Source organism: Ptychodera flava, chromosome 20 (assembly GCF_041260155.1).
Source record: "Ptychodera flava strain L36383 chromosome 20, AS_Pfla_20210202, whole genome shotgun sequence".
Lineage (NCBI taxonomy): Eukaryota > Metazoa > Hemichordata > Enteropneusta > Ptychoderidae > Ptychodera > Ptychodera flava.
The window spans coordinates 28,658,047-28,685,301 of NC_091947.1; the positions used below are offsets into that span (position 1 = coordinate 28,658,047).

At 35.2% G+C, this 27,255-nt stretch overlaps 1 protein-coding gene across 2 annotated transcripts in view; it reads right to left on the reverse strand.

Moving 5' to 3' along the window:
- Positions 1–13,960: 13,960 nt before the first annotated feature.
- Positions 13,961–27,255, reverse strand: part of LOC139120513 (protein mono-ADP-ribosyltransferase PARP14-like) — a 39,663-nt gene continuing 26,368 nt past the window's right edge. For both annotated transcript variants that reach the window (XM_070684977.1, XM_070684976.1), the window contains exons 11-16: positions 25,783–25,955; positions 22,083–22,160; positions 18,654–19,020; positions 17,674–17,828; positions 17,113–17,290; positions 13,961–16,457 (exon numbers count right to left, since the gene is read on the reverse strand). In XM_070684977.1, coding sequence (XP_070541078.1) covers positions 16,171–16,457; positions 17,113–17,290; positions 17,674–17,828; positions 18,654–19,020; positions 22,083–22,160; positions 25,783–25,955 — 1,238 coding nt within the window. In that variant the 3' untranslated portion in view covers positions 13,961–16,170. The remainder of the gene's footprint in view (positions 16,458–17,112; positions 17,291–17,673; positions 17,829–18,653; positions 19,021–22,082; positions 22,161–25,782; positions 25,956–27,255) is intronic.

Below are 27,255 nucleotides of genomic sequence, written 5' to 3' on the forward strand. Positions count from 1 at the left end.
TATAAACAAATGCTTTCCCTTTTCAAATTAGAACCAGATATGAACTGAAATGCTCACTTGCTTCATTAAATATACAGGATTACCCTGTGCTTTTTTATGACAACTCGCATCTGTGTCATCAATTTTGGTATGTCAGGACTTTTTTGTTAATCTTCAATGGGCTTGTCAATTAAAACAAACATGGCTGCTGGTATTGGGCAGAAGGTAGTGTTATTGCTCAATTGCTGTGTCATCACAGAAATATACAACGAATGACTGTTGATTGGCTTGGTTTATGATTATCAGAGCTTCCGTTCACGCAAAATCCTGCGTATTTCACGCATAATTACTCTGAAGTACGCAAAGTAAAATGATAGGCATGGAAAAAACACAGTCTCCGGAACAAGACACGAGCACACGTGGTTTCCCTCAAATGCGTAGTTTATCAAGGACTAAAAATAAATGTTTATTTATAAAATTGTTAATTATTTTGCAACATTTTTCCTACATCCTGTCGATCACGTCACGTCAATTGTTTCCTACAAGGCTGTGTCAATAAAAATGTAACAAGTTCAATAGAGTTCCTCGTTATTTCAAAAACATAATCTTTTTTCCATTGCGCCCGATGCGTACACATGTACACTTTTGATCAGAATGGTCTGCTAGTTTTTCCAGCTGCTGTTTACGGTTTAGTTAGTACTTCCAAAATACGTCGAAACGTAAGACCAGCTACAGTTTTTGTGCACCATCGAAAAAAGTGGAAGTAGAAAGACGTCGAGCAAGCAAACCAGTGACGGTAGCCAGCCTTCTAGTCTCGCATGCCAGACCTCGAAACCTGCGTGCGGCGCGAGCGGCGAAGCAGCGAGCAGCGAGTAACCGCAGGTTACGAGGTCTGGCTAGAACCGACGTGCTATATATACTGTCCAATAAAATGCTTCGAAAATCGGCTGGATGAAAGAGTACATCAGTTGTTTATTCATGAATGTAGGTGGAGCGTCTAAAATAGCCTTTTGAATTTGACTGAATGATTGTGTCATTCATCCAGAAATGTTTCATTCGAAGTAAACTGCCTTACGTTGACCTCAGACAGTACGGCTTCATGAAATCACGGTTACGCTATCCCCAGTAACCATGATGAAAAAAATCTGCAAAATGATCTATGCCGTTGAAGAAAGTGGTGATGGACAGCCTGAAACCGAAGCAGGAGGTAGCCATGACAGATTATCTGGAAGGAGACGACGTTTCCGTGAATTTGCCGACAAGATATGGCCAATCTCTAATTTTAAGATTGCTCCGGCCTTACTTCAATGCTTGCGATATACACTGTATTGCATTTTGTTGATCGTCGACATCCTCTATGGAGTTTGCTTTTTCATTTTGCTCCCGCTCAAACGAAGCTCAGATTTTGGCCCCATTCAACTGCCGATGAGCTGGTGGTAAATGGCCTCACAAATAAATTCTCGCCGTAGATTTTTGCTTGAGTGTTTTTTTCGGCGCAGATATGTGAAACGTGGTGGACAAGTACAGTGAAAATGCATATGGCCGTCTGTACGCTGTGGTCCAAAGTTATACTTATTAGCATATGAAAGACAGCCCACTTTTGACGTCATCACATTCCTGAGCAGTTGGTTCTTGCCAGACCTCGTAACCTGCGGTTACTCGCTGCTCGCGGCTTCGCCGCTCGCGTCGCATGCAGGTTCGAGGTCTGGCATGCGAGACTACCAGCCTTCGAGCAGCAGTGATGTTTCCATGTTTCCATCGTGACAAAGTTGGCCATATTGCAGCCGTGATTCCAGTCTCATCTGTCTCATATGAACGTGGGTTCAGTGCCCAAAACAGGATTAAAAGATCGAAATGTAGTTGTCTGAGCGAAGATGTCATAAATGATCTGACGGTGATAACCACAGAAGGCTCAAAACTTTACGAATTTGACTTCAGAGCAGTGATGAAAGAGTTCAGGCAGCAAATTAAGACATCATCGGAAGTAGTAGACAGAAAAATGTAAAGGAATGAATATTGTTGATAGAGAATAGAACAGAACTTATTGAATTAAGAAAAAAAATTGTCACTACTGATGTTTATTGAACACTTTGTTCTTTGAATGTTGAACCGGTTTTCGGTATCGCATATACAGCTATTTTATAGGTGCTTACATGTAGTTCTACGCATTTTTGATACATTCTACGCAAATAAAAAAATATTTGCGTACAACCTTACGCAGGTTTGAAAATGCTTACGATAACAAAAACACTGAAAATGCTCACGTGTTACATTATATATTGCAGTTTTCTGTAAATTTAAACTTTTGCCACATGTTTGCAACTTCATTGACAGTGTTATGATTAACATCATGAACAATATTCACAACTGATTAATTCTAAAGGTCATTTAGTATTCAAATATGTAATTAGCTGAAATAAAAATACTACATTTCTTTGATTGCTGTCATTGTATCACCACTTTATATAGCAAGTGTAATTGCCTTTCGTCAAGTCCTTAAAGCCATATATGCCAAACTGTGAAAGCTCATTAGATATACATTAACTGAAATGAAAATGCGAAATGACTTTCAATATTGTTTTAACCTGGTGCCATCAATGCACATAGCATGTTTTGTCAACTTTGATCGAGTAAATCCAAGTATTTATCCCTAATTAGGAAAGTTCATTACATATGCAGATTAGGAATTGGTTGAAATAACTTTGAATAATGTTGTATCGAAGCATCTTTAATGTACATAGCAGGTTTCATCACATTTGACCAATTAATCAAGATATATATCCCTTATTAGGAAAGTTCATTAAATATGCAAATTAGGAATTTGCTTAAGTAAAAATCTTTAGTGTCTTTCAATAATGTTGTATCATAGTATCTTCAATATACATAGCAAGTTTCGCCAACTTTAGTCGAATCAATTCAGATAAATATCCCTAATTAAGAAAGTTCATTAAATATGCAAATTAGGAATCGGTTGAAGTAAAAATGCTAAATGACTTTCAAGAATGATGTATCATAGCATCTTCAATATATATGTAGCAAGTTTCGTCAACTTTGGTAGAGTTAATCCAGATATATATCCCTAATTAGGAACATTCGTTAAATATGCAAATTAGGAATTGCCTGGAGTGAAAATGCTTAATGACTTTCAATAATGTTATATCATAGTATCTTCTTTATACATACCAAGTTTTGTCAATTTTGATCATGTCAATTCAGATATATATATCTAATTAACAAAGTTCATTAAATATGCAAAATTGGCAATTAAATTTGATGTCGTACCTTTATGACTTTCATGGCGGATAAAACCTTGTGTGATTAACATTTGTAACAAATCTCATCCAATTCTATGCATCCGTTCTCACTGTATGCCTTTTTTTCTAAAATGATTAATTATGCAAATGAGCATAAAATATGCAAGCCACAACCACCAAAAACTACTCAGTCCTTGTCATGCTCAATCGAAATCTGTATATCAGATTTGATTCTGATCTGATGCGCCGTTTCTGAGATATCGGGCGCTCAGACAATCTTCTTTGATGAATAACAAAAACAATGTTGACAGACTGTATCTTTATTCGAGTTTGAAAAAGAGCTCTGATAAGAAACTATGATTTTGGAGATAATGCTGTTTTTAGTCATGTCTTTCGTACTTTTAGAACATAAGCACATTACGGGGAGATTTTTGATGATGAGTATGTCTGACATAAAATGGCTTGAGAGATAATTACAGTTCTTTTGATTATTTTATCCCTTCTGTCATGTATGAATGCAAGATACTCCTTTCATCCAAAATACTCTAACATTGAGAAACTGAGTAAGTATATTCATCTTACAAGGAGAGAGCATATCACTGGTGCGTAAACGTACCTATATAATATATCAAATGCGTTTTGCCAGCTTCTCTTCTTGACCTGCGCTTGTTTATCATTTGTATATACATTCTTTTTATGAGTGATCATTCTTGTATTCGAATATCAATCTGTATTGTGATTTCTATACTTCTGTTATAGTTGTTTTTTTTTTCTTTTTGGCTGGAAGTCTCAATACTGAAACACCTGAACTGAACAACATTAGCATTGTGAGCACGATTGGAACTATTTTAGGGATAATTAGGGATAATTAGATGGTAAAGAAATGTCGATTTAATCTACAAATGTAATCTCGGCTGCTTTTCTTTTTACATTACGCACTTGTATTTATGAGTAATTTGTCATATCTCAACTTTCAGCTATACGGCATCTAACACTTTTGAGAAATTTGAAAATTATGAACATCCAATTATCCAAAATTAGTTCCAATCGTGTTTGTGATAACATTTAGATCAATTTTGTCGTTCGGAACCAACATACTAAGATGAGTGTTGTGCCAAATGAGTTAAATTTGCTGCTGCCAAGCAAGGCTTGTACCCTAAAATGTTGTTCATAAACAATCTGAACAATGGAAGTTTTTGTCCCACCAAAGGTAGGTTCGCTACGAACCACTCTACCTAACAAACCTATCAGCAAGCTGTTATAAAGACAAACTATGTCTTACCTGTCGACAACATACTTTTCATCGTTGTTCTGGCGTTCCTTGATTTCGCTACACGTCTGACACCGATGTAAAGTTTGGGAGAAAATGGTTATCACAACACCTGATATCGTTGTCCAATCTCCAACACAAGGATTAAATCCCTTATGCAACATCCTGCATAAATCTGATTAATAAGCTTTTTCACGCTGTGAATAGAGTCATACTGTAGTTGTTCTTTTTGTGTTCGCAGAACGATATTATTCACGAATTAAAAGTAATTATTCCTCAGCAGGTAGTAAGATCATGCTTTCGGGATCATTTTATTGTCAGGTGATTTTCGGTTCAATAAATTGGATATCCACAACCAAAATGATCTATGCATGCAAACTGTATTGTTAGTGCTTGACTCTTTCTCATAGTGATACCCATGGTGATCTGAAGAACGAAACAATGGAACATGCAATATTTCATTATTCAGTGTGTGTGTGTGTGTGTGTGTATGGGTGTGTGTGTGTGTGTGTGTGTGTGTTTTGGATCAAGGCCGAGATTCGGACTCTGCAGTCTTGTAGAGAAAGGAACGGAAGAATATAATAATTCCATACCCAATGTCGCTTAGATGGAATGTCGCGCGAGAGTGGTGGAATTTCTGTCTCACACGAACTGGAGACCCGTGATCTCACCCTACTTGGTGAAAGTCAGATAATTGAATAATTAGGACAGTCCAAAATTCAGTTTATTATGAGTATAACTGAAATACCTAAAAATAAACTGAAAAAAATTAACAGAATGTTATTTCAATTTCTTTGGAAAGGTCCAGATAAGATTGCCAGGTACACAACGGTAGGAAAAATAGAAAATGGTAGGTTGAGTATGCCAAATATTTTTGCAATATATAATGCCACAAGAGTACTGAATCAGAAGGTATTTTAGTGAACAAAATCACCACCCATGGAAACTGTTTTTACTGGAGTACTGAAGCCAGTTGGAGGTTTAAAGTTATCACTGAAATGTTATTTTAGCTGATTTACTACCATTGAAAATCACAGGTTTTTTTACAGCATGTTAAAAGCATGGGAAGAGTTGATTTTGAAAATACCACACAGTGAAAATAATTTGAATTCCAGAAAAAACTCTTCTATGGAACAATAAGGACATTTTGATTGGCAAACGTTTTGTTTTACCAGGAATTTGTGGGAGCAGAAATTCTATATTTAGAACAACTGTATAATGAAAATGGTCAAAAGCTGGACTGGGATTCTGTACATAGTAAAGGTATCCCTCAATCATCCATACTGAAATGGTTTGGACAAAACGTGTTTTCCCCGCCAACATACAAGTAAATCAGCAAAGTACAGCTGATGATGGTTACGATGAAGTAAAAATTGTATTTGAAAATAACAGGTCAATCAGTGTGGAACTATGTATAATAAAAAAGTGATTACACAGATAATTAATGACACTAATTTTGTACAACCAAAATCAGAGCTGTACTTAGAACATGAATTGAAAATCAATATTGACAACTGGAACCAATGTATCAACTTCCTTTTAAAATAACTATAGACTCTAAATTGAGAGAGTTTCAGTTTAAAATATTACACCGTATCCTACATACAAATGCTGGACTGAGTAAAATGAATCTACCCACGGTTGATAATGCTATGTTCTTCCTGCAAAAGCAACGTCGAAGTACTCCTTATTTTACATGATTGTCAACAGGTACAGTTATTTTTGGAATCATTTCTTATGTTATGGGGACAAAATTACAATTGAGAAAATGACCAAAAATATGGCAGATCATACTAGGTGATCCCAACCTTACTGTTATCGAGATGCGCAGTGTTCTGTGAGATGTGCAGTGTTCTGTGCGTATAGGCACTAGAGCTAGCTCAGTGATACTTAAATAATACTATACTCAGTGATACTTATTAGTATAATCCGATAAGCTAAAATTCTCTGGGAGAGCACTGAGATATAAGTTTAAAGAATAGCCTACAAAGATAAATAGGGAAATAATATGTACTAGGTCTCTACATTGTAGAAAATTTGTAGAATTTCCATAACAGTTACATTGCTTGTTCTATGTCTTGTCCCGATTATCGATTTTGTCCCCCATATTTTATCAATATTCTCAATATGTTATTTAAATATACCACCAAAATCGATTGTAAAGTAAGAACTGACTTACCTTTCTGTAACTTCACTATCCTGCACCTTTACTCTCTCCCGATCATGCAACGGCGTAGTTCGATTGTAAGTACTACATTGTAGCACACTTCAAACACTGAGTAGTAGGCCTATATCACAATTGTACATACAGAGTATGTTTTATTGATCTAGATAATTTACCATAAGATGAGAAATAAAGGGGAGCTGAGATAAGGCCTACAGACAACACATTGAGGTACAATCTCGCATTCGATTAAGAAAGTCTGGTAGTGTGTTGCAGTGATGTCGACATGCTGGGGTTGTTTTTGTCAAGGTTCTGGGATAGCTGCAAAAGGAAAACCCTTTCCCATTTGCTACTTGTTCCAGTCTCAGCGCCAGTCGCACATGTAATGTAAGGTAGTATGTTGCCTCGAAAGAGAGACTTAAACTTGCCTTAAGGAATCTTTCAACCATTCTCTTTCAAAATCAATCCTGCAAATTTTAGCACTAGCGATATACACCATGATCACCATCAGGAAGATACTCCTCCCACTAATACAGACAAACTCCACCCGTAAATCTCTACGTCATCCGACCAAGCACTGTTAATAAAATTTCCTGCATAAAATTAACAGTGGCGTTATTAGCTGGTCAAATCCTCTCCGCAATTCTGGCATGAGATTAGAATTCAAATGTAAACAGTATCAGTGAATACTAATTATAAAATGCTGTGTTGACATAAGCAACATACATGTAGTAGATTTTTGAACATACTTTAGGGAGCACAAGTAATTGACAATGACATAGTCCCCGCTTGTAATTGGGAATTAGTCAGTGGAAGTAACTAAATTGAAGTTAATATGATCAACATGAAAAACGAAATGAGGGTACGAAAGACCTATCTGCGACTGATGCCCATATTGGATTGTAATGTAAACAAGTAGACATTAGTATGAATGGCATAGGGTTATTTCCTTTTACCAAGTTGAACAGAATTAGGTATGCCATGTACTGGCTCTTGAAATGTAAAAATTCAACTAATCTGCAAGAAACTGGTCAAGGCATGCCTGAGTAATGGTTCTTAACATTTAAAAAATAAAATCACAAGATATGAACCAAAAATACCTCTATGTTCACTACCGGGGAGACTTGCTATAATTAGCTATTGAATCTTTTTTATAAATTTGGTAGAGGAAAAAAGTGTGCTCGACCAGTGTTTCCGTCTTCAAGGAAGATTACTTTATTAAAACCAACGTTTCGGCAGTACACAGACTACCTTCTTCAGGGTTACACTAATGGAAAAAAACATGAAAATACAACCTAGATAAGGAATATTGGATAAAATAGGTGTCGAAATAAATTAGATAAAATATCCATGATGTAAAACATAACTGGACAAATCATACATTAAAATCCGACATTAAATTGACTGAAAAGGAAGTACTATACTGCCAACAAAAAGTAAGTGTATTTCGGAAATTATAAAAGAAAACTAACCTTAGTTCCAAATGCATTAATATAGAAAAGCTCCTTTTTTGCCATTGCTGAGTATTTGCAGAAGACATTTTACAGAGGCCACCGGCAAGGAAATGACTTAGGTTGTGACCTGGTTGGTTGAAATGTTCAGCAACAGTGTCAATTTGTTATTCTTGATTATATATATATTGTTATTCTTGATTTTTATAATCAACATCTGTACCAAGTTTCATCAGACTTAGTACAGTCATTCAGGATATAGATCACAAATAACAAATATTCTTACCCTGTTTTAGATACCAAGCTTTCTTACAAAAACAATAACGGGTTGGTTCATACTATGGTTGTGAAAATGTAAAGCCATTCTGGACTGCCGCCCTAATTGAGGTTATGAAAGTCTATTACACCGGTAATGCTAACTTTTGATTATTTTTTCATTATTTCTATTTTATATATCAATTGCAACTTCTTATTCCACTCCCTACAGAATGTTGAAAAACCAAATATTCAGCTTGTCAACTTACAACTTAGTGTTTATATGTAACACGATTGGAACTAATTCGGGATAATTGGACTTTCATATTTTTTTAATTTCTCAAAAGTTTTAGGTGCATATGTTGCAATTGTACAAATTACTCATTAAAAACAAGTGTGCACTGTAATGTATGAAGAAAAGCAGATAAGATTACCTTTGTAGATTAAATCGGCATTACTTCACCATCCAATTATCCCAAATTAGTTCCAATCGTGTTAATGTATAAAATGCATTGTAATAGTTTACATTTCAATTCTTATGTGGACCAGAAGTCACTTTTCAGCATTATAATGCAGTTGACACACGTATGGGCTGAGTTGACAAGCTGAATAATGTGCATATCAACATGCTTTGGGGGCAGAACAACGAATTAGCAATTAATAGTGTTGATTGCGATTTCAGGTTTGTTACTAAGTAAAGCTGCACGTGCGCAACATCGGACAATGCTGCCTAAAATTTTGACATATTTTGTTGTTGCATACGCGGCTGTTGTTGCAGCTTGTAGTCTGAGCCATAATTCATACAAATTAGTGTGTCTTTAAGTAGCCATTGTAACACTAGCTGGTTAAATTTTCATTGTTTATGCGGAAAATGCGGACAAATATTTATTCATACATATTAAAGAGAGAGAAAAAATGATGTCATTTTGATCAGTGCTATAGACCTGATAAAGTTTATGTCTTTGTGCACTGTTACAGTACTGCAAGTTGAACATCTGTGCTACGTTTCAAACACGATTGGAACTAATGCAATAAACACTTTGAGAAATTTGAAATATGAAAAATATGAAAATCCAATTATCCCAAATTAGTTCCAATCGTGTTTTTCATTAAAATAGATGCAGTATTTCTGGACATGGTACACTAATTAGGAAAGTTCATCAAATGTGCAAATTAGCAATTACTTAACATGACACCTCCAAATATCTTTGCACACTATTACAGCTCTGGTATATCAGCATCTGTACAAAGTTTCATCAGACTTCAGTCAGTATTTCTTGAAATATCAAGAATGATTTGAGTGTCTTTACGTATTCACATTAGGAAGATACAAAGGTAATTTCGGATTCAGATTATACAGTCTGAATAAACCAAGAGTTATTTTGGATTAAGATGATGTAGCTCTGAATTAAAAAAGTGAATGCTCAGGGGCCAAATTTGATTGTTTTGTGAAAGGAAGTAGCGTGTATAAAGAGACCATAGGGTACTATACGTAGGCCAAGTTCTTAAACAAGCGACCTAACGGCTGATATAGTCCGCTGTGTTTATGTTGAGAATAACTATTTTAGACACATGTGTTGATGAAGGTGGAAATCTTTGATATCTCATTTCAGTGACCAGAAAAAAATGGCAAAAATACACAATTGAAGGTTTCATCATAATTTGAATATATCACATTCAGATCATCCCTAAAAACATATCAACCAAAGCTATCTGACGAGTTTTGAGAATAAAATTTTCTGACGAAAAATGGCAAAAATTGCGCCCAAAATTAAATATTTCAGATTTCATTATAATTTCAATATATCATGATATTAAAATAATCCCTTGGAACCTGTATACCAGATATCAAAGGTATCAGACTAGTAGTTTTTGAGAAACAAATTTTTTGACCAAAAATGGCAAAAATTGCCACAAAAATACAAAATTGCAGATTTCATCATAATTTCAATATATATCATTAAGTTTATCTGTAGGAGCCTGCATTCCAAATGTCAAAACTATCAGACGAGTGGTTTTGGAGAAAACACATTTTTTGACCAAAATGGCAAAAATACCGTCAATGACGCTGTACCTTCTCTAATGTGTGGCCAGGTCAGGTAATTGGTTGTTGGCATGGAGTTGTTGGTAAATAGTTGATGATGTAGGGGCATGAGGTGGGATATGGACCCAAAGAATCCAAAAGATGATTAAATACATCAATCAAAAAATTCTAAGCTACAGTATAAACTGCCCAAAGATAGTTCAATGTGGAAAAAAGTTAAACAATTCAGAAATAAGAATTAACAGTCCAAAATAGTAATGACGCACTTCCTTACTGACCTGAGTGCATGTGAAATACACAACCTGGCATCTGTAAATTAAATGTATAACAAGTGATCATTTCCAGTCACTTTTAACTGTTTTTAATGGATTTTCCAAAGAGTCCTGTGGAAATGATGAAAAACGCTTATCTGGTCTTGTGTTTGTAAAACCTCATGGCTGATAATTGTCATAGTATTGAAAAAAAATTGAAAGTGAAGAAATTACTGTTTTTAATAGGCATATTTTCCTTGAAATACATGACCGTGTAAAGAATATATGCTAAAAGTGTTTAAGAGTAAATTTCTTTTCAAAAAATAATTTAATTTGTGACCAAAGGTTTTTATTCTTTGAGTTTACAAATTCAAACATTGCAATTTGTTCAATCATCTTGTGCAGTGCAAAATTTATAAAATGACTGAAAAACAAAAAAAAATTGGCAGAATTACAGTCTTTGTGATGTAAAATTATGGGTTGACATCACGATAACTGTTAATCTGTTTGAAGTACTAATATACTATAATTTAAAAAAGAAAAATTCATGCAGAAACGGTAAAAATATTGTCAGCGATGTAGTGTTAATTTTGACTTTACATCAAAATATGCCTTTGCTGGATACCAAATATATAGGGCGAAATATCAGCCATGTTCAGCAAAATCCACACAACAGCATTGATCCTTTTCTAATTTGATTTGATTTGCTTATGTTATCCTTGTATGACAGTCAGTACAATATGGAACTTGAACACAACACAGTGAATAAGTATGCTGTAAATGAAATGGTGTGGCTGCATCCACATGCAGCAATAGGTGTGCCTTTGTCTCTCACCCCTCATTTCCAACCTGTCCAATCCCTGAAAAAATAGTTTGGTCTTATATTTATAATGTTAATAATTTCTGTATTTGTTAAAATGTGCGCATCTCAAAAACTTTTGATCATAAACATTTCCATTGTTTTTTATAGCTGACAATCAGTTAACCTGTTTATTTTGAATATTTGCGCATTTTTCCTCAGTATTTGACATTTTCTGAATACTTTTTATTCAGTTTGTCATTTTCTAAAAGTTTAAATGCTCCATTGTGTGGTCAAGCTTTCCACAAGCATCAAATGTGGTACTTCATATAGGAGGGTCTGCCTCTAGAGGGCGGGCATCATGAACACTCCTGTGTTTGTTGGTTAATTCCTCCACGTAAACTTCTGATTGTACTGTAAACATTGAACATGGCCGACGTCCGATTTTCCTGTCTAAAACTTTCACTCATTTTCGTTCATATGACTCTGAAACTCCAGGAAACGATGGGAAGAAAGGGTTATCTTGAAATATTGAGGTACTCGCCGATATTTTGCAAAATTAAATGAGCAAAAATGCAAGGAAAATGCCGACAGGCTTACACAATGACAGTTTTCAGACTCGGAGGCATATGATCATCTCTGCAGATTATGCAACAGGCCCAGATCACGTGAGGCCATGAGGGGATATCCACGCAACTCAGTACCAAACACTAGCGCTCACAGAGTGAGCAAACACAAAGTGAGTACCCCTAACGTCAGCTCAGTAGTCTGTAATAGATTGTAGTCAACTAAGAAACCTTGGAGAAAGGCTTAACACTGTGGCTATGCCACTAAGTCCCTTTTGATTTTTGTCATAGCTCAAAATCGTTCTCCCACACCTCAACCTGAGCCATGAACACCCCCACCAGTTTATGATATGACCCATCACAATGGCATGACGTCAACGGATCTTGACAGACGGAAGTCTTGACAGACGGAAGTTCTTGACAGCAGCATATTGGTTTTCAACTCTAATACCTTCTCTGTCTATAAATAGACACGAGAAGGTAAAAATTGCCCCAAAAATACAAAATTACAGATATCATCAGAAACTCAATATATATATATATATATATATATATATATATATATATATATATATATATATATATATATATATATATATCACTTAGCTCGTCTGTAGAAACCTGTATACCAAATTTCAAAGCTGTCAGACAAGTACTTTTTGAGAAACAATTTTTTTGACCAAAAATGGTAAAATTGCCAAAAAAATACAAAATAGTAGATTTCGTCATAATTTTTGTATCGCATTTTGCTCATCCCTATGAACCTGTATACCAAATATCAAAGCTGTCAGACGAGCAGTTTTGATGAAACAAACTTTTTGACCAAAAATGACAAAACTTGCCTTAAAAATACAAACATGCAAATTTCACCACGATTTGAACAAATCTAACTGAAGGCACCCTAAGTAAACTGCATATCAAATTTCAAAGCAATCGGACATGAGGTTTCAGAGATGATTTTTTTACCACAAACAGCAAAAAATGCCCCAAAAATATAATAATGCAAATTTCACCACAATTTGAACAAACTTTCGTGAGGTCACCCCAAGTGAACTGCATATGAAATTTCAAAGCAATCGGACTTGTGGTTTCAGAGAAGGCAATTGTTGACGGACAAACAACGACAACGGAAAATTAGCCTATTTGATAAGCTCTGTGTTGCTGACAGCAGAGCTAAAATTGCTTCACAGGTGTCTGAAAAAGGGTGGTGATGGATGCATGTACGGATGGGACCTTATCTTTAAGTCTCACTTTCACCCTACGAAATCAGAGACAGATATCACACTGAGTGGGAAAGTAACGAGATCTTAAAAATGTACCTTCTTATTAAGATTGTCGATTCTAAGAATGACCAAATTCTATCTCTAAATGGTGATGAAATTTGTATCCCTATGTATTTGTGGCTAATTACCATGCTTTGTTCTTCACATTATCATTTTTGAAACTTCTGAAAATTTTGTGTGTTGGTGCATTGAGTAATGTCTTCCTTAAGTGTGGTGAAATTGGTAAATTTTAGGATAATAATCTCACCTGTTTTGTAACATATCATTTTTGGCCAAAAGTACTACTTTGATAGCTTTCAGATTTCTCAGGAGGTTTTAAACATTTTGCACTGGCATGAGTTGTGGCCACAAGGTTGCATACCCAGCAAATGTTTCTAACTTGGATGTACATTAACAATTCCTTTAAATGGGGCAAAATGTCAAAAAAGTTTACAGACTAATGGGGCTTATCAAGACATACAGCTTCACTTTGATTGGTAAACTTTATACTTACATGTAAACTAGCACTAATTTTGAAAGTTATTACTTTGAATTTTCCAATGAGAACAACGCACTGCACCAAACATGATGATGTCAATGACATGTATAATTGTAGAAAGATAATATGGTCATGCTGACTGACAAGACATGATGTCACATCAAAATAATTTGCATACAATGTATTTTTTATGCTGATATTTTATTTCAACCACTAGGTTAATGCATATCACAGATCACAATGACTCCAAATGCACTGTTGCTATGGTAGGTACACATCAAGTTCAGTACAATAGATTACATCTGACATACATTTTCTTTTCAAATTCTGTTGCCCTTTTACAGCATACAGAATTATTTCATAGTCATCTAATTCTTTGCCAAGAGAAACTTACATGATCTTACAATGTCCATGCAAGAATTCTATTGTGATTTTTGCAAGGTAAAGTACAGGAAGAAAGATACACTACTGTGAAATGATTGCAACTCCTAGTATAACTCTAAACATTAGTATATTGTCAAGATAATAGCAAGACTAATTAGATGTAATTTGCCATTTTCTTAATGATCATATCCAAAAAGAAAAAAGCATATTTCATAGATTTTAATATTTGAATTTTAAACTTTGAGTTAACAGTAGTAGAATTCATTTCATTTAAAATATTTAAGATCAGGGTAAGAATCACACATTTTCAACAGTTATTTGTGATGTTTCAGTCTCAAGTTTGCTATGTTTTCTGTAAATAATTCAAGAAACTTGTTGTCACACTTCATACCAGGTATATGAAAAGCCATCAAACACTGAACTAGCAGACTGAACAATAAGTAACAGAACTTAAAAGTAGTGGTCGAACTGCAAAAGGCTACAATCCCTGTCCAGAGATACAAACAATTATGTAAGTTGTCTACAAACTAAAAGAAGTACTAAGTATGTGAATGTGAAAGTAATGCAGCTGTTACTGAACTAATAGTGGCAACAACTACCTTGTAGACGACATCAAAATAAACAAGAAAAGGACAATGTTAGGAAAGGCTTCATCAATTTCACAGGTTGTACATTGTACTTAAACTACAATGAAATTATTTATTCAAACCAAAGACTTTCAACTAATTAAGGTGTAACTCCAAAATTTAGTACATTGTTGAAGTTAGACTATTAAATTTTATGGTTACACGATTGAATCTGATTACCATACTTATAAAAGGCATAGATTTGAAGTATCATACCTTCCTAAGAAAATAATTTACGAAAATCTTCATCAGCTAACTTTGTTTGGAAATCTGAAATACTATGTAGAGGAGATAGAGCATAGATTTTTAAGTATCCAAGATGAATACTTTAGATAGTTTTTATGTGCCATGACAGCTTTTGACATTTTGTCTATTATATGGATATTAAATTTCCTTGTCTTTTAGCAAGAGAGTATAAATTGTTTTAATATTTCCAATAGATCACATGAAGACATGGCAAAGAATAGAGTCTGTTTGTTACATGTCGCAACATGAATAACTCTTTTTAAAACCATCAGAAAATTAAAAATGTTGGTAAGCCAGAATCACACAGCAAGATTATTTCGTGATATGAAAACTATATATATATTTGTGGGTAAAATCTGCATAGTAGAATAATTTTAGATCACACGTATACTACTCTGCTACTGTATAACTATTAACTTAGTACTGTTGCTTCATCAAGTGTACATAGACAAGAATATATAGACAGGACGAACATGGTGTTTGGATGGGTATTTTGTAACATATCTATTGATCAGACTACACCAATTTTATTAAAATTTTACATATAATGAAAATATTTCAATGAGACCATTCCTGTGAAGTATTATACTCTGCTGTGTACTTTGAAGTACAGCATGTTCGAGCTGAATAATTCCATAATCATTGGAGACAACTAAAAAAATGCAGACAAACCTGGAAAAGTATTATTCAGAATGTTAACATAAAACACATCAAAATGTAAAACTGGGTTAAACTACTGATGCAGTGCACAAAATTACATATTTTTACACTTTCTGTATATAAGGTATGTTGTACACAGAAAATGGTGTTTGTAAACATGCAATAAAATTGTTTTTCAATGTTATATCCACATTTGAAGACTCAGCTGTCATATTTCCCTTTCTCAGAAGAAATGTCAGAAATGTGTACAGTGGTGGATTAATTGTTCTTAATTCTGATTTGCACTAAATCTTAATTTAGATAAAAGGAATATGAGATTCTTTACGCCTCTAAAGGGTTTTGGAAATATCACTGACAATTCTAAGTTACTAACTCTTCTATATGAACTACAGAATGATTTCTCCTTCACTCTCTATGGTTCACTGTGTCTATCAGCAATTTATCTAGAGAATTCATGATGCTAATAAAATACAATCAAGTATTCTGGGTAGGCCACAGCATCATTAAACACGACAAAGATTTCTGGATTCTGCATGTTATCAACCACGCTATCATAGCAGTCTGTAGGGTCATTTGGGTTCTTGGATGGTGGCACTAGCATGTTCTGTGATCCGACAGTATATTCCCCTGTTAACACCTTGGCTTGGTAGATGTATTTGTAACCATTGGCATCTGGAGGAGAGTAGATGCTACGGGCAGACAGTTCGGAATTGACAGCAAAGTAAGTGCCTGCACCATACAGTGTGGCTGTAACAGACGAATCAAAGCAAGACTAAGTATGATTATTTGTCATATTTGATAGGAATAAAAACTTGTGTGAATCTATGTTTGCATTTATCTTAAAGAAACATATGTCGTCAATGGGTATACACAAAAAGTTACAAATATGCTTTTTGCTAAATATATTAACCACAAAGTTGCAAAAGGACAGCAATACCAATAATTATGAAGATTTTGCATGGCAGAACAGATTTGTGCAAGAGAGTTTGCGTTACAGCTACTGGCCCCTTTCAAGCACACTACCTGTGCTTGCATAAATTAAAATTTTTGCTAGAAGTGAGCTATGCTAGACTGAACCACGTGAAAGAGGGGCATGTACTTTGAAATGCAGTCAATTACATGCACTTAAGACTATTCAAGCGCTAGAGCAGAGCTAGAGGAGAGCGTGGAGAGGCTAGAGAAGGCTTAGTACAGCAATTAAGAATATGACACGGCTGGTAAAGTAGTTCAGAATAAAAAAGGATGGGAAAGATAGAGTTTTATTGGCAAAGTATTACTGAATAACATTTACATTTCAGCAGATAGACTTTCAGAGAGCATGTTAGATGGTGGTATCCTGAGTGAGCAAGTGGCATGGCAGTAATGTAGTACTGCAGCAAGCCATCATCATATATCAACTTACCATTTTTTCCAGCAAAACTTCTGTTAAAGCCTTTCTTACTTATTTTATCGACAGAGTCAGCGCTTGTTCCATGGTACAATGTTTTTTCATTCTTTGTTCCTTTACGATTCTTGGCATCTAATGTTTGTTTTAGGATGACATACTGTCGATACTGTTGAATGTTTTGCAAGCGTTCAATCTGTGGACGGTAACAAAGCAATTCTATGAAAGGTAACTCACAAATTTAAGAATTTAGATCACTGTGCAGAACTTGTGATAAATACTTTTTGGGGTGATTAGGAAGCAAACATTATTTCAGATGGTGTATGGTCTTGCATAATTACAAAGAAGAGGAAAACTTTTCTTGCAATTATGAACAGTACAACATCAACAGTTTTCAAAAAGTAGTGCTGGTTCATAACTTAGATGATCAATTCATCATTTAATCTGTAACACCTGCTGACATGTAAACAGATGTACAAATTTCATTTTTTTAACAAATCATAAAATTGTATAAGCTACGTTACTGCTGAAAATCTGGCCAGAATTCTTGTGAAACTTTCAAAATTGGACGATACTCACCCGTACAATTTTTGTCAAATTGTATCCTGGTTGAAGTGTTTGTTTAAATGCTTGTTCTACTCCTTGATATTCAGTCGTCTTTGGATCCAAAGTTTCTTTTCTGAAGTTTCCATGTTGAGTCATGTCTACCCAGTTGGAAGGAAGAGGAACCCCAGCTGAAACAATGAAGAATTCTATTTTATACACAGACCTCTTTATACATAATTACTGAGATATGGAAAAATCCTCTAAGCTACTTAGAGTTAATTTGTGAAGCGTCGTGATGGTATCACCATCGGCATAGTAGAGAGAACTTACAAAAATGCAATACACTCAAGGTTACTTGAAAGACTCAAAACAAATTAAGGCCCTAAAACACTAATCTTCAACACTCTCCTCCTAATGAAAAGTGTTGGTATGTCTTAGACCTTGTGATGTATAACTATTTAAAATTATGGTGTCGGACCAAACCATTGATGAAAGGAAAGGTTCAGTCTGCCATGGCTTTGGCAAATTGACAAAATGACATAATTACTTGTAGAACTATGTCATGTAATATACACATACATGTAGATCATTGTAAAATATTGATTCTTCTTCATGTCAGGGTCATAGACATATAAACACTTTCATGACAATCATGATTAATTGAGTCTAAAGGGGAAGATACCTTAGCTCTATTTAGATTCTTGTGCACATAGTTGCAATTAAATAGTCTATGCTACATTCCCACCATGGAAAGCCTGTATGCAGATGATACTCAAACCTGTAGAAATTTTTCTTGTTCAAAAACCTGTCATAAGTTTTCAAACAACTGTTTCCAGCAATTTATCATTCTTTTCTTCAGGACATAATTTCATTGTCAGATTTTTGCACTTTAACCCCTTTTTTAATGGCATGGGGAGAGTTTGAGATCAAATGCTATGAACTTTGCTTGCCATGGAATTTCTCAAAAATTCATGGTGAAAATTGAATTCAATCAAGATAATCAAACAGCAAACCTTCTCTGAGTTCTCTCCTGACAGGCACTGTTGACATGTCATCCAAGTCTATCTCTTTCATTGTCCTGAAGTCAATGCGATACTTTCCATCTTGAATCTCAAATTCAACATCTCTCCTGTTCTCCACTCTGGCTTGCTCAATAATGCCGATAATTTCATCATCATACTCGTCAAACTGCTCTCCATCACTGAGATACATCCATTTGACATTTTTAGCTAATAATCTGGCTTCGTTTTTCCGTCTTTCTTCCTCAGCAATACGATCCAGGATTTTATTGATTTCCTCTTGCACCTTAAAAACTGTTTGAACCCTTCCTTGCAAACGGAGATGGGTGACACTGCCAGTTGGAATCTTATCAACTTTAACCTACAGGAACAGATTATTCTCATCCATTACTTTAGCCAAGAACCACAAAAAAGTTTAGCAATAAACTACAAGTAAAACGTTACTTTGTAGTGATATATATACATGTAATACTTTGTAATTTTGTATGTATTATGACTAGACATATATCCATAATTACAAACATATCTACGTCCCTCTCTCCCCCGAACAAAATACATTTCAATATAAAAGAAGACTTTCATGCCCCCTATGTAATAAACATGCATATCATGTAGTTGTAAATCATAAGAAACATGGCAAAGTATAAGCAATTGGATTTCGTTCAACATACTGGAATAGGTGTGTCATTTCCTCACAAAAGCCCTGGCTTGTTTTGCATGTAAATTACAGTTGAGATCAAGAACATATATTTATGGTACACAAGGAAATATCAGTAGATACATTATGCTGAATATGGTTTTACTTGATCCCTTATAAATCAGAATATGGTTTTACTTGATCCCTTATAAATCATAAAATGAAAAAGATAATTAATTCTGAATGTTGTCAACAGAAATATAATCATTTCATTAACATCAATAAATTAACAGAATCCATTTATTCTGAGAACACCATCAAATCAACAAAAACACAAACTGTAAACTAATTACGAAGAATATATATCTAAATTAATTTGGAACAATCTGAAATGGCCTACACTAACTAAAACCTGACAATGGACCGTGCGATGTTATTTCAATAGTATTATGCATTCATTGTCATACATTATTTGTACAGAAATGAATTTTGCTGACAAACATGAAAGTTATTCGAACTGGTTGGTAAATGAACCAGCATAGAAAACACTGAATGTGATTGTCAGGAGTTGGATATGTAAATAAACAAGTTTGGGATCTCAATAACCTTTGATATTGTGAAGGAGAGAAAGTGGCAATCAGACTTGTTGATTTGCATCCTAAATCAGCCAATTTAGCTTTGAAAGAAGAAAATCTAGCCTTTTTTGCCATTTTTTCTGAAGCTGGGTGACACTTACAACATCGACTTTTGGGGTGCTTATCGATGTTTGAACTTCCGGGTTGAGTACGGTGCTGTAGAGTGATGTCACAACCTCTCATTGACCTCAACTAAAGTGTTCGCTTGATCGCATTTTTACTGAGTTTTTTTCTCAGAAATTTTAACTAATATTATCAAAATCATTACTTTTATTTTATTTTATGAAATGATTTTAGAAAAATTGCCACTATCCATATATCAGCGTTTCGAAATGCAAAACTTTTAGGGTTAATCCCACGAGACATGCTTAGTGCAAGATGAAATCACTGGTTTCAAAATGGCGACATTCTAACTGCAACCTGTCAAACCACAACAGACTTTTTACCTATCAGTTTGCCTTTAACACTGTGGGGAGTGATGTCTAAAAAGTGAAATTTGCCAAATATGATTTTAATTTTCAGGTGCGAATGTGCCTCTCACTTTACCTCTGCATCCTATTGTGCATTGCCACTGATTTTGATTCATGTATGGAATGGGATTCAGAAAATTGTTTTGATCTAGTCGGATTGACATTTTTTTTTTCGATTTCGAATAATGAGAAATTGTTAAGTTCTATCACAACAAAAATCAACATGCATAATATGTATACCAGAGTATTACCTTAGTGTATAGATTGAAAGAAATTAGTGCAGGAATGTTTGAGTTACAGCTCTGGACATGCAAGAATTAGATCTGAATGGCAGCCAGATATTTGATTGTATCAACAAAGTATTTCATGTGCACGTTTGAGCCATAGTGTTTTGTCAATCTGCTAAGTTTGAAAGAAATCTGACAGTTTTATTTTAAATTTGCATAATGCCCACAGATATGAAACAAAATGGCTGCCTGGCGGCCACATTGGATCATATACTAAAACAAATTGGCATGCATATGTCTGCCTTATTGTATTACCCGTGTACCAAGTTTGAAAGCAATCAATCCATGCAGGTTTGAGATATCTCAGTGGACACACGGATGCATGCCACTCAATCTATAAGTTCCCGCCCGACTTCATTTGGGCGGGGACTAATAAACAGCCAGACTGCTTGTAACCTTATTTGCAAAGTTACACCAATAGCTAGGCCGACCAGTAACTGCTGCCAAGAAAAGCCAAGCAATGGGGGCCAGTCTTATACTGACACTATTCTATACTCAAATACACTGCATGCTCATTCCGTATCGCAATGCGTCAGAAAACATCATGTGATGAAAAAATAGATACAGCTAGTCCCTAATGGTTTGAAAAAAGTGACATCAGAGGGTATTTTTTCCGAGCACTATTTCCCTAGGGAAATAGTTTCTGAAACAGTGTCCGTCACACAACCATCAGTTAGTGTCATCTGCAACTTTGAAACGATGGCAGGTGTAATTAGAGTGTGATAAGCACCCAGGATGAGCAACGAGTCTCTGACTAAAACAGTGAGGTGTTCTATTTCAACAGCGTAGGAACTTGAAAAGCTCAATGACATCGTACACAATATTAATGTGTAAACCAAGGACAATATACAGTATGGTATGGATATTTTTGCTTCTTTTTGTTAAGAAATTGGCAGTTATACTGTTTCCGCTATGAAGAATTGCCCAGTAAACTTCTCTGCTTAGTTAATGTATTGTCTCCGTGACTCTGCATCAAAGCACATTTAAAACAATAACATATGAGCATGTGATGTGTTATGTACACCTAACCAGTATAACCTGGTCTTTGGTAGGGCTATAGCGCCCATTCATTTTCCCCTTGTGTGGCCTTGCATTACCAGAAACACATCACTATATCCCCCAGCCTATATGGTCTCAGGGAATAGCAATGTGTTCTTGTAAGCCATGGCCCCTCGGGGTAATAAACAAGTACTGTAGCTCTCATGACAGGGTAATAGGTGTTTATTATATGCTACTGATATGTCCATCGAAATCAAACTCTACCTACATGTATATCTACACCTAATCAACTCAAATCTGTCATTAAAAGATATCCAGGATAAAGATTTTCCATGATTGTTCTATTTCTCAGTACAAATGTAATGTCAGCTACAGAATGCAAACTATAATCTAACCTCAAGACGCTCTGCTGTAATCTTGACTTGATAGAGTTCTTCGTCACTAATTTTGCCAACATTTTCCTTGGAAACATTCTGTAAGTTGAGAATATAAAGACAATTTTCATTTTGGAACCTGTAAGTCTTAGGAAATACTGCAGGCCATTACTCTAATTAATGGGCCAGTAGTTGTAACTTTAAGGATGTTTTCATCAGTTTTGTTTTTAGTATCAACTCTGTTTTTTAGTGCAATTCCCCAAAGCACCTTGAAATATTCAGCCTGTACAAATGTAGATTGCATTCTTAATTTTGACATGTGAATTCTGGACTAGAATGCAAAGGTATACTATTCAGTTGACAGGCTAAATACTGGGTGTTTCAACGTGTATGCACTCAACAAAGACTAAAAAATGTTGGGGAAAAGTGGCCAAAAGTTACAACTACTGGCAGAGGCTCTTCAAGGTTTTGGATAGGAAACAGTCTCTTTCACACATGTAGTAATCATGTTACAAATACTCCTTTTAGTAATGGTATAAATTGAAAAGCTGGACTCGAAAATATTTCTACTATAACATTATAGCAGGTATTAAGGGTAATTAATTGTTAATAGTTTTGATTTCTCTTTTGTGTAAAATTTAAACCAAATGTTCTTGGAGGATTTTCCCCAAAATCTGAGTTGCAAAATAAACATGTGAAAAGAGGTATTGTCTGACCAGCATTCAACAATGGATTCTTTTTTCATAGGGTTATTCTTGCTCCAAGGCTGTTAAACTTGTCAAGAGGTAACATCTCTGCATCATTAACAACTTATGGTATGTTTAGTATTTGCAGAAACTTGAAAGTCATGTTTATATAATGCCAGGATATAAAGGTGTGATTTTTCATAACAAATGGAATAGGGCTGGTGGCAACAGAGATGATACCATCTCTTCACATCTTTGGATCACATTGAGATAAGCCTTGACATGGAAACAATCTAATACTCATTGTCCTTGATAAACATATTCATTTACGCAAAGTGTCTTAAGGTAACGACTCAGGTTCATTGTCACTTATTTTCAATCCTCATTTTCACAAAGAAGAAGTGGTCACACACCCGACATGTGGTACTTTTTTTATCTGCTCGGTCACCAAAGAGTTCAGAAATTTGTTAGTTTTTCAAAAACAGTGCGCATACGGCTGTTTTACTCAAAAAGACGTATTTTTAAGTTTTTTTACTCAATAAAGTGTACGTACAAATCTCCAATCGGCCTTGGTGATCTGTTTACGGCAATCGAAGGCTGGGTATACTGGGCAAAAAACCGTGTCCCGGATTTTTGAAATTCGCTTTTGTTTTCGCACAATGAGCCTTCAAAGTGTCAACTTGACGATTTTTGCATAAATTATCGGCCTTTGTTCACGTTTGTCAGGATATCTTCACTTCCAGGCCTTTTATCGGAAATCTGAGACACGGTCTTTCAGATATATTCATTCACTGTCCACAGGTGAAAAATCAGGCTAATCTGTCCAGGCGCCGCCGACTTATACTTATTTGAATAATGTATGCACTGCCAAAAACGGAACTGAGAAAATCGACGATTTGTGTTAACGACCTATGCGTCACACATTGTGGCCAAGAAGTCCGAGTCGCGCACCATTTTCTGCGAATTTTCTTACACCAGGACTAAGTTGAAATATTTAGAGTAAGTTTTGGGAATTTAGAATATGTTTAGGATTGCAGATCGTGTGAAAATAGAAAGAAATTATACACTGAACTGGCAAATGCTCAGTGCCAGCAGTGGGTGGTATTTACACAACAAACACAGAGGGGTAATTAGCGATTTAATCCATTTTTGAAACGTTTAACTAGTAGATTAACTGTATACTGTTGTCTCAACGGTTACAATCTGGTTACCAGTGTTCACAGTCAAGACGAACTGAGACGTCGAAACTTGTGTAAAAAAGTCTATCCGATCGAGACCTGTGTGCTGTTGTCGCGCGATCGCGTCGGGCATTCACTTGTTGACTCAAGTTGTCTACTTCCTGTCTCGCGATCGGCAATTTATGCATGTTCTTTGTGAAAAATGATTGTCAAGTTCATGTTAGCGCCGACACTGTGCGAACGGACGCCAGTTGCTACATGGATGTAAAAAATAGATGGTTGCTAGTTTTCCTACCTCAAGATGAGACGAACACATGTAACTCTTGACAACATAAAATGTCTGTTGTATTTTCTTAGCTTTTGCACCGCAATACAAACTTGTCGCCCTTCGTTACGACGGGAGAGATTGACTCGTGTTAATTTTTTCAAACTTTATTTATATGTGTTCTTGTACCGATTTTATCAAACTAATAATAATCACGTCGTAGCGTAGAACAGTGCAGGCTGTCATCGACAGCGTGTTCCGAGAGACAGAGTATCGACTAGTCTACAGTGGAGTCACTCGACAAAGGATTTTTACTTTTAATCAAACTTTTGATGACTGACCTCATATAGCAAAAATTGCTAGTTTCAGCTCTTCTAGAAGTTGAGCCAGGTTTGTTTTACGTTCAGTGTGTAGCAGCTGTAGAGTCTGCGGGTAATAGATAAGTTTAGACAACACGCACACAAGAATCATTTGTGAACTCTTGCAATCCACGTTTGACGTAATTTAATTTTTATGTTATATTTAAAGAACGAAAAGGCATGAAATAAAAAAATATTTGCATTTCGTTTCGAAAAATTAGCAGATCGGTGAACTTGCTCTTGTGAATCTGCATCATGTGTGTATGAACTCATGCACTCGCTTGGGAAACTCCTTGACATAAATGTCGCGTGTTGTCGGGTACGGTGTTGCTCAAGGTTTCTCAGCAGACACGAAAAGGCTGCACGATAGAAAGATGAAACTTCGAGTTTAAAAATATAAAAGAACACGATACTAACACCAAGCATGTACAGCAAGAGTGATAAAATTATCGCAACTAACAGAAGTTTCATCTCGCTCAGGCTAATTTTTGGACTCGGGTATGTAATCAGCATAGCCTAATATGTTCGAAAAGCAGCGTGTCAAATACTTTCATTGTTGTTGAACTGAGCACGTCTCCGTTAACGACTGCGTCCTCGGCCAAATCTGACTCTTCACTGCATTCTTGATCGGTTATTGCAGGGAGTATGAGCCAAAGTCGGACTGTTTTACATTTAAATCGACCTTTGCGCACGTTGCCGTCTTTTTCATGTCCGCTTTTGGTCAGCTCGACGTGTTTGTCGTACCGATACATGCGGAGTTCAAAACGCTGAGCATAACGTTGAAGATAGCGCATGCGCACTATACCGCCAAGCCTATACATAATCTCTGCGTGTTTATCAAGATATCGTGGTCGGTAATCCGTGACCATTAAGACAAAAGGGAAATAATGGCACGCGGTGTAGCTGATAGTTTGCCATTTTAGTAACATTTCAGGAATTTCCCGGTACGATGTGACCCAACACCTTTTCCCCAAAAGAAAGGCCACGTGTCAGTGGTTCGAAATTTGAAATAAAAAAAAAATCGCTAAAATTGACCTTTGAACCTGAGTCGCATCGTTAATGAACATTGTTTTAATATGCAAATTTATAGCAACAGACTCATTGTGTACATCGGGAAAAAAAAATATATATAATCAAAACTGAAAGTCATATTAAAATCATAAAAAAGATAGCATTTGTATAACATTTTACTAAAGTATTAAGATTACACACGACTATCAAAATTAAACTTACCATATCTATAAATTCAGTATCCATGAATGACTCCAATTTCTCCACAGCTCCATCAATATCTTTCCTTTTGTCAGCAAAGATGTACAATAACAGTGTATTCCGTTTTCTCACAGGTTCACCTGGGCTTGCCGTTACAAGAGACTTCAATGAGCTGGCAAGACCACCAACTAAATCTGCTCATTAAATTGAAAATGAAGGTATTGTAATATAACAAGGCACTGCACAATACGCACAGGCCCTTTTCTAAGACTTTACCTGTGAGTATAACAAGCAACCTAGCGGCCGATATAGCTCTGCTGTGTTTATGTAGAGAATAACTATTTTTGACACGTTTTTGAAGAAGGAGGAAATCTTTGATAGCTCAATGCAGTGGCCAGAAAAAAGTGGCTAAAATAGCTGCAAAAATACACAATTGAAGATTTCATCATACTTTGAATATATCACATCGGATCATCCCTAAGAACATGTCAACCAAGGCTATCTGATGAGTAGTTTTTTGAGAATAAAATTTTCTGACCAAAAATGGCAACAATTGCCCCAAAAAATAAAAATTGCAGATTTCATCATAATTTCAAACGATCAAATTTAGTTCATCTATAGAAACCTGTATACCAAATTTCAAAGCTGTTAGACCAGTACTTTTTGAGAAACACATTTTTTAACCAAAAATGGAAAAAATTGACCCAAAAATTCAAAATTGCAGATTTCATCATAATTTCAATAAATATCATTTAGTTCATCTATAGAAATCTGTATACCAAATTTCAAAGCTATCAGACCAGTACTTTTTGAGAAACACATTTTTTGACCAAAAATGGCAAAAATTGCCCCAAATTACAAAATTGCAGATTTCATCATAATTTCAATAAATATCATTAAGGTGATCTGTAGGAACCTGTATACCAATTTGCAAAGCTATTAGATGAGTAGTTTTGGAAATACACATTTTTTGACCAAAATCGGCAAAAATTGCCCAAAAATACAAAATTGCAGATTTCAGCATAATTTCAATATTATTATTTAGTTCATCTGTAGGAACCTGTATACCAAATTTCAAAGCTATCAGGTGAGTAGTTTTGGAAACACATATTTTTTGACCAAAAATGGCAAAAATTGCCCCCAAAATACAAAATTACAGATTTCATTAAAAATTCAATCTATATTACTTAGTTCATCTATAGAAACCTGTATACCAAATTTCAAACTATCAGACCAGTACTTTTTGAGAAATACATTTTTTGACCAAAAAATGGCAACACATGCATGAACAGGTTATAACAAAAAGTCGGCAGTTAGAAGTATAGCGCCCTCTATGGCTGTATGTCTTTCTCGATTCCTGATACTCCCGCGTGAGTGAATGAGAAGACAATGAAAACAACAATGGCTGCCTCCTTGCCAATCGATCTATCAGCAAGATATGTTTACTATCAGTATTTAATATCAAAGCGGAGACTTACAGCAATGATGTTTTCA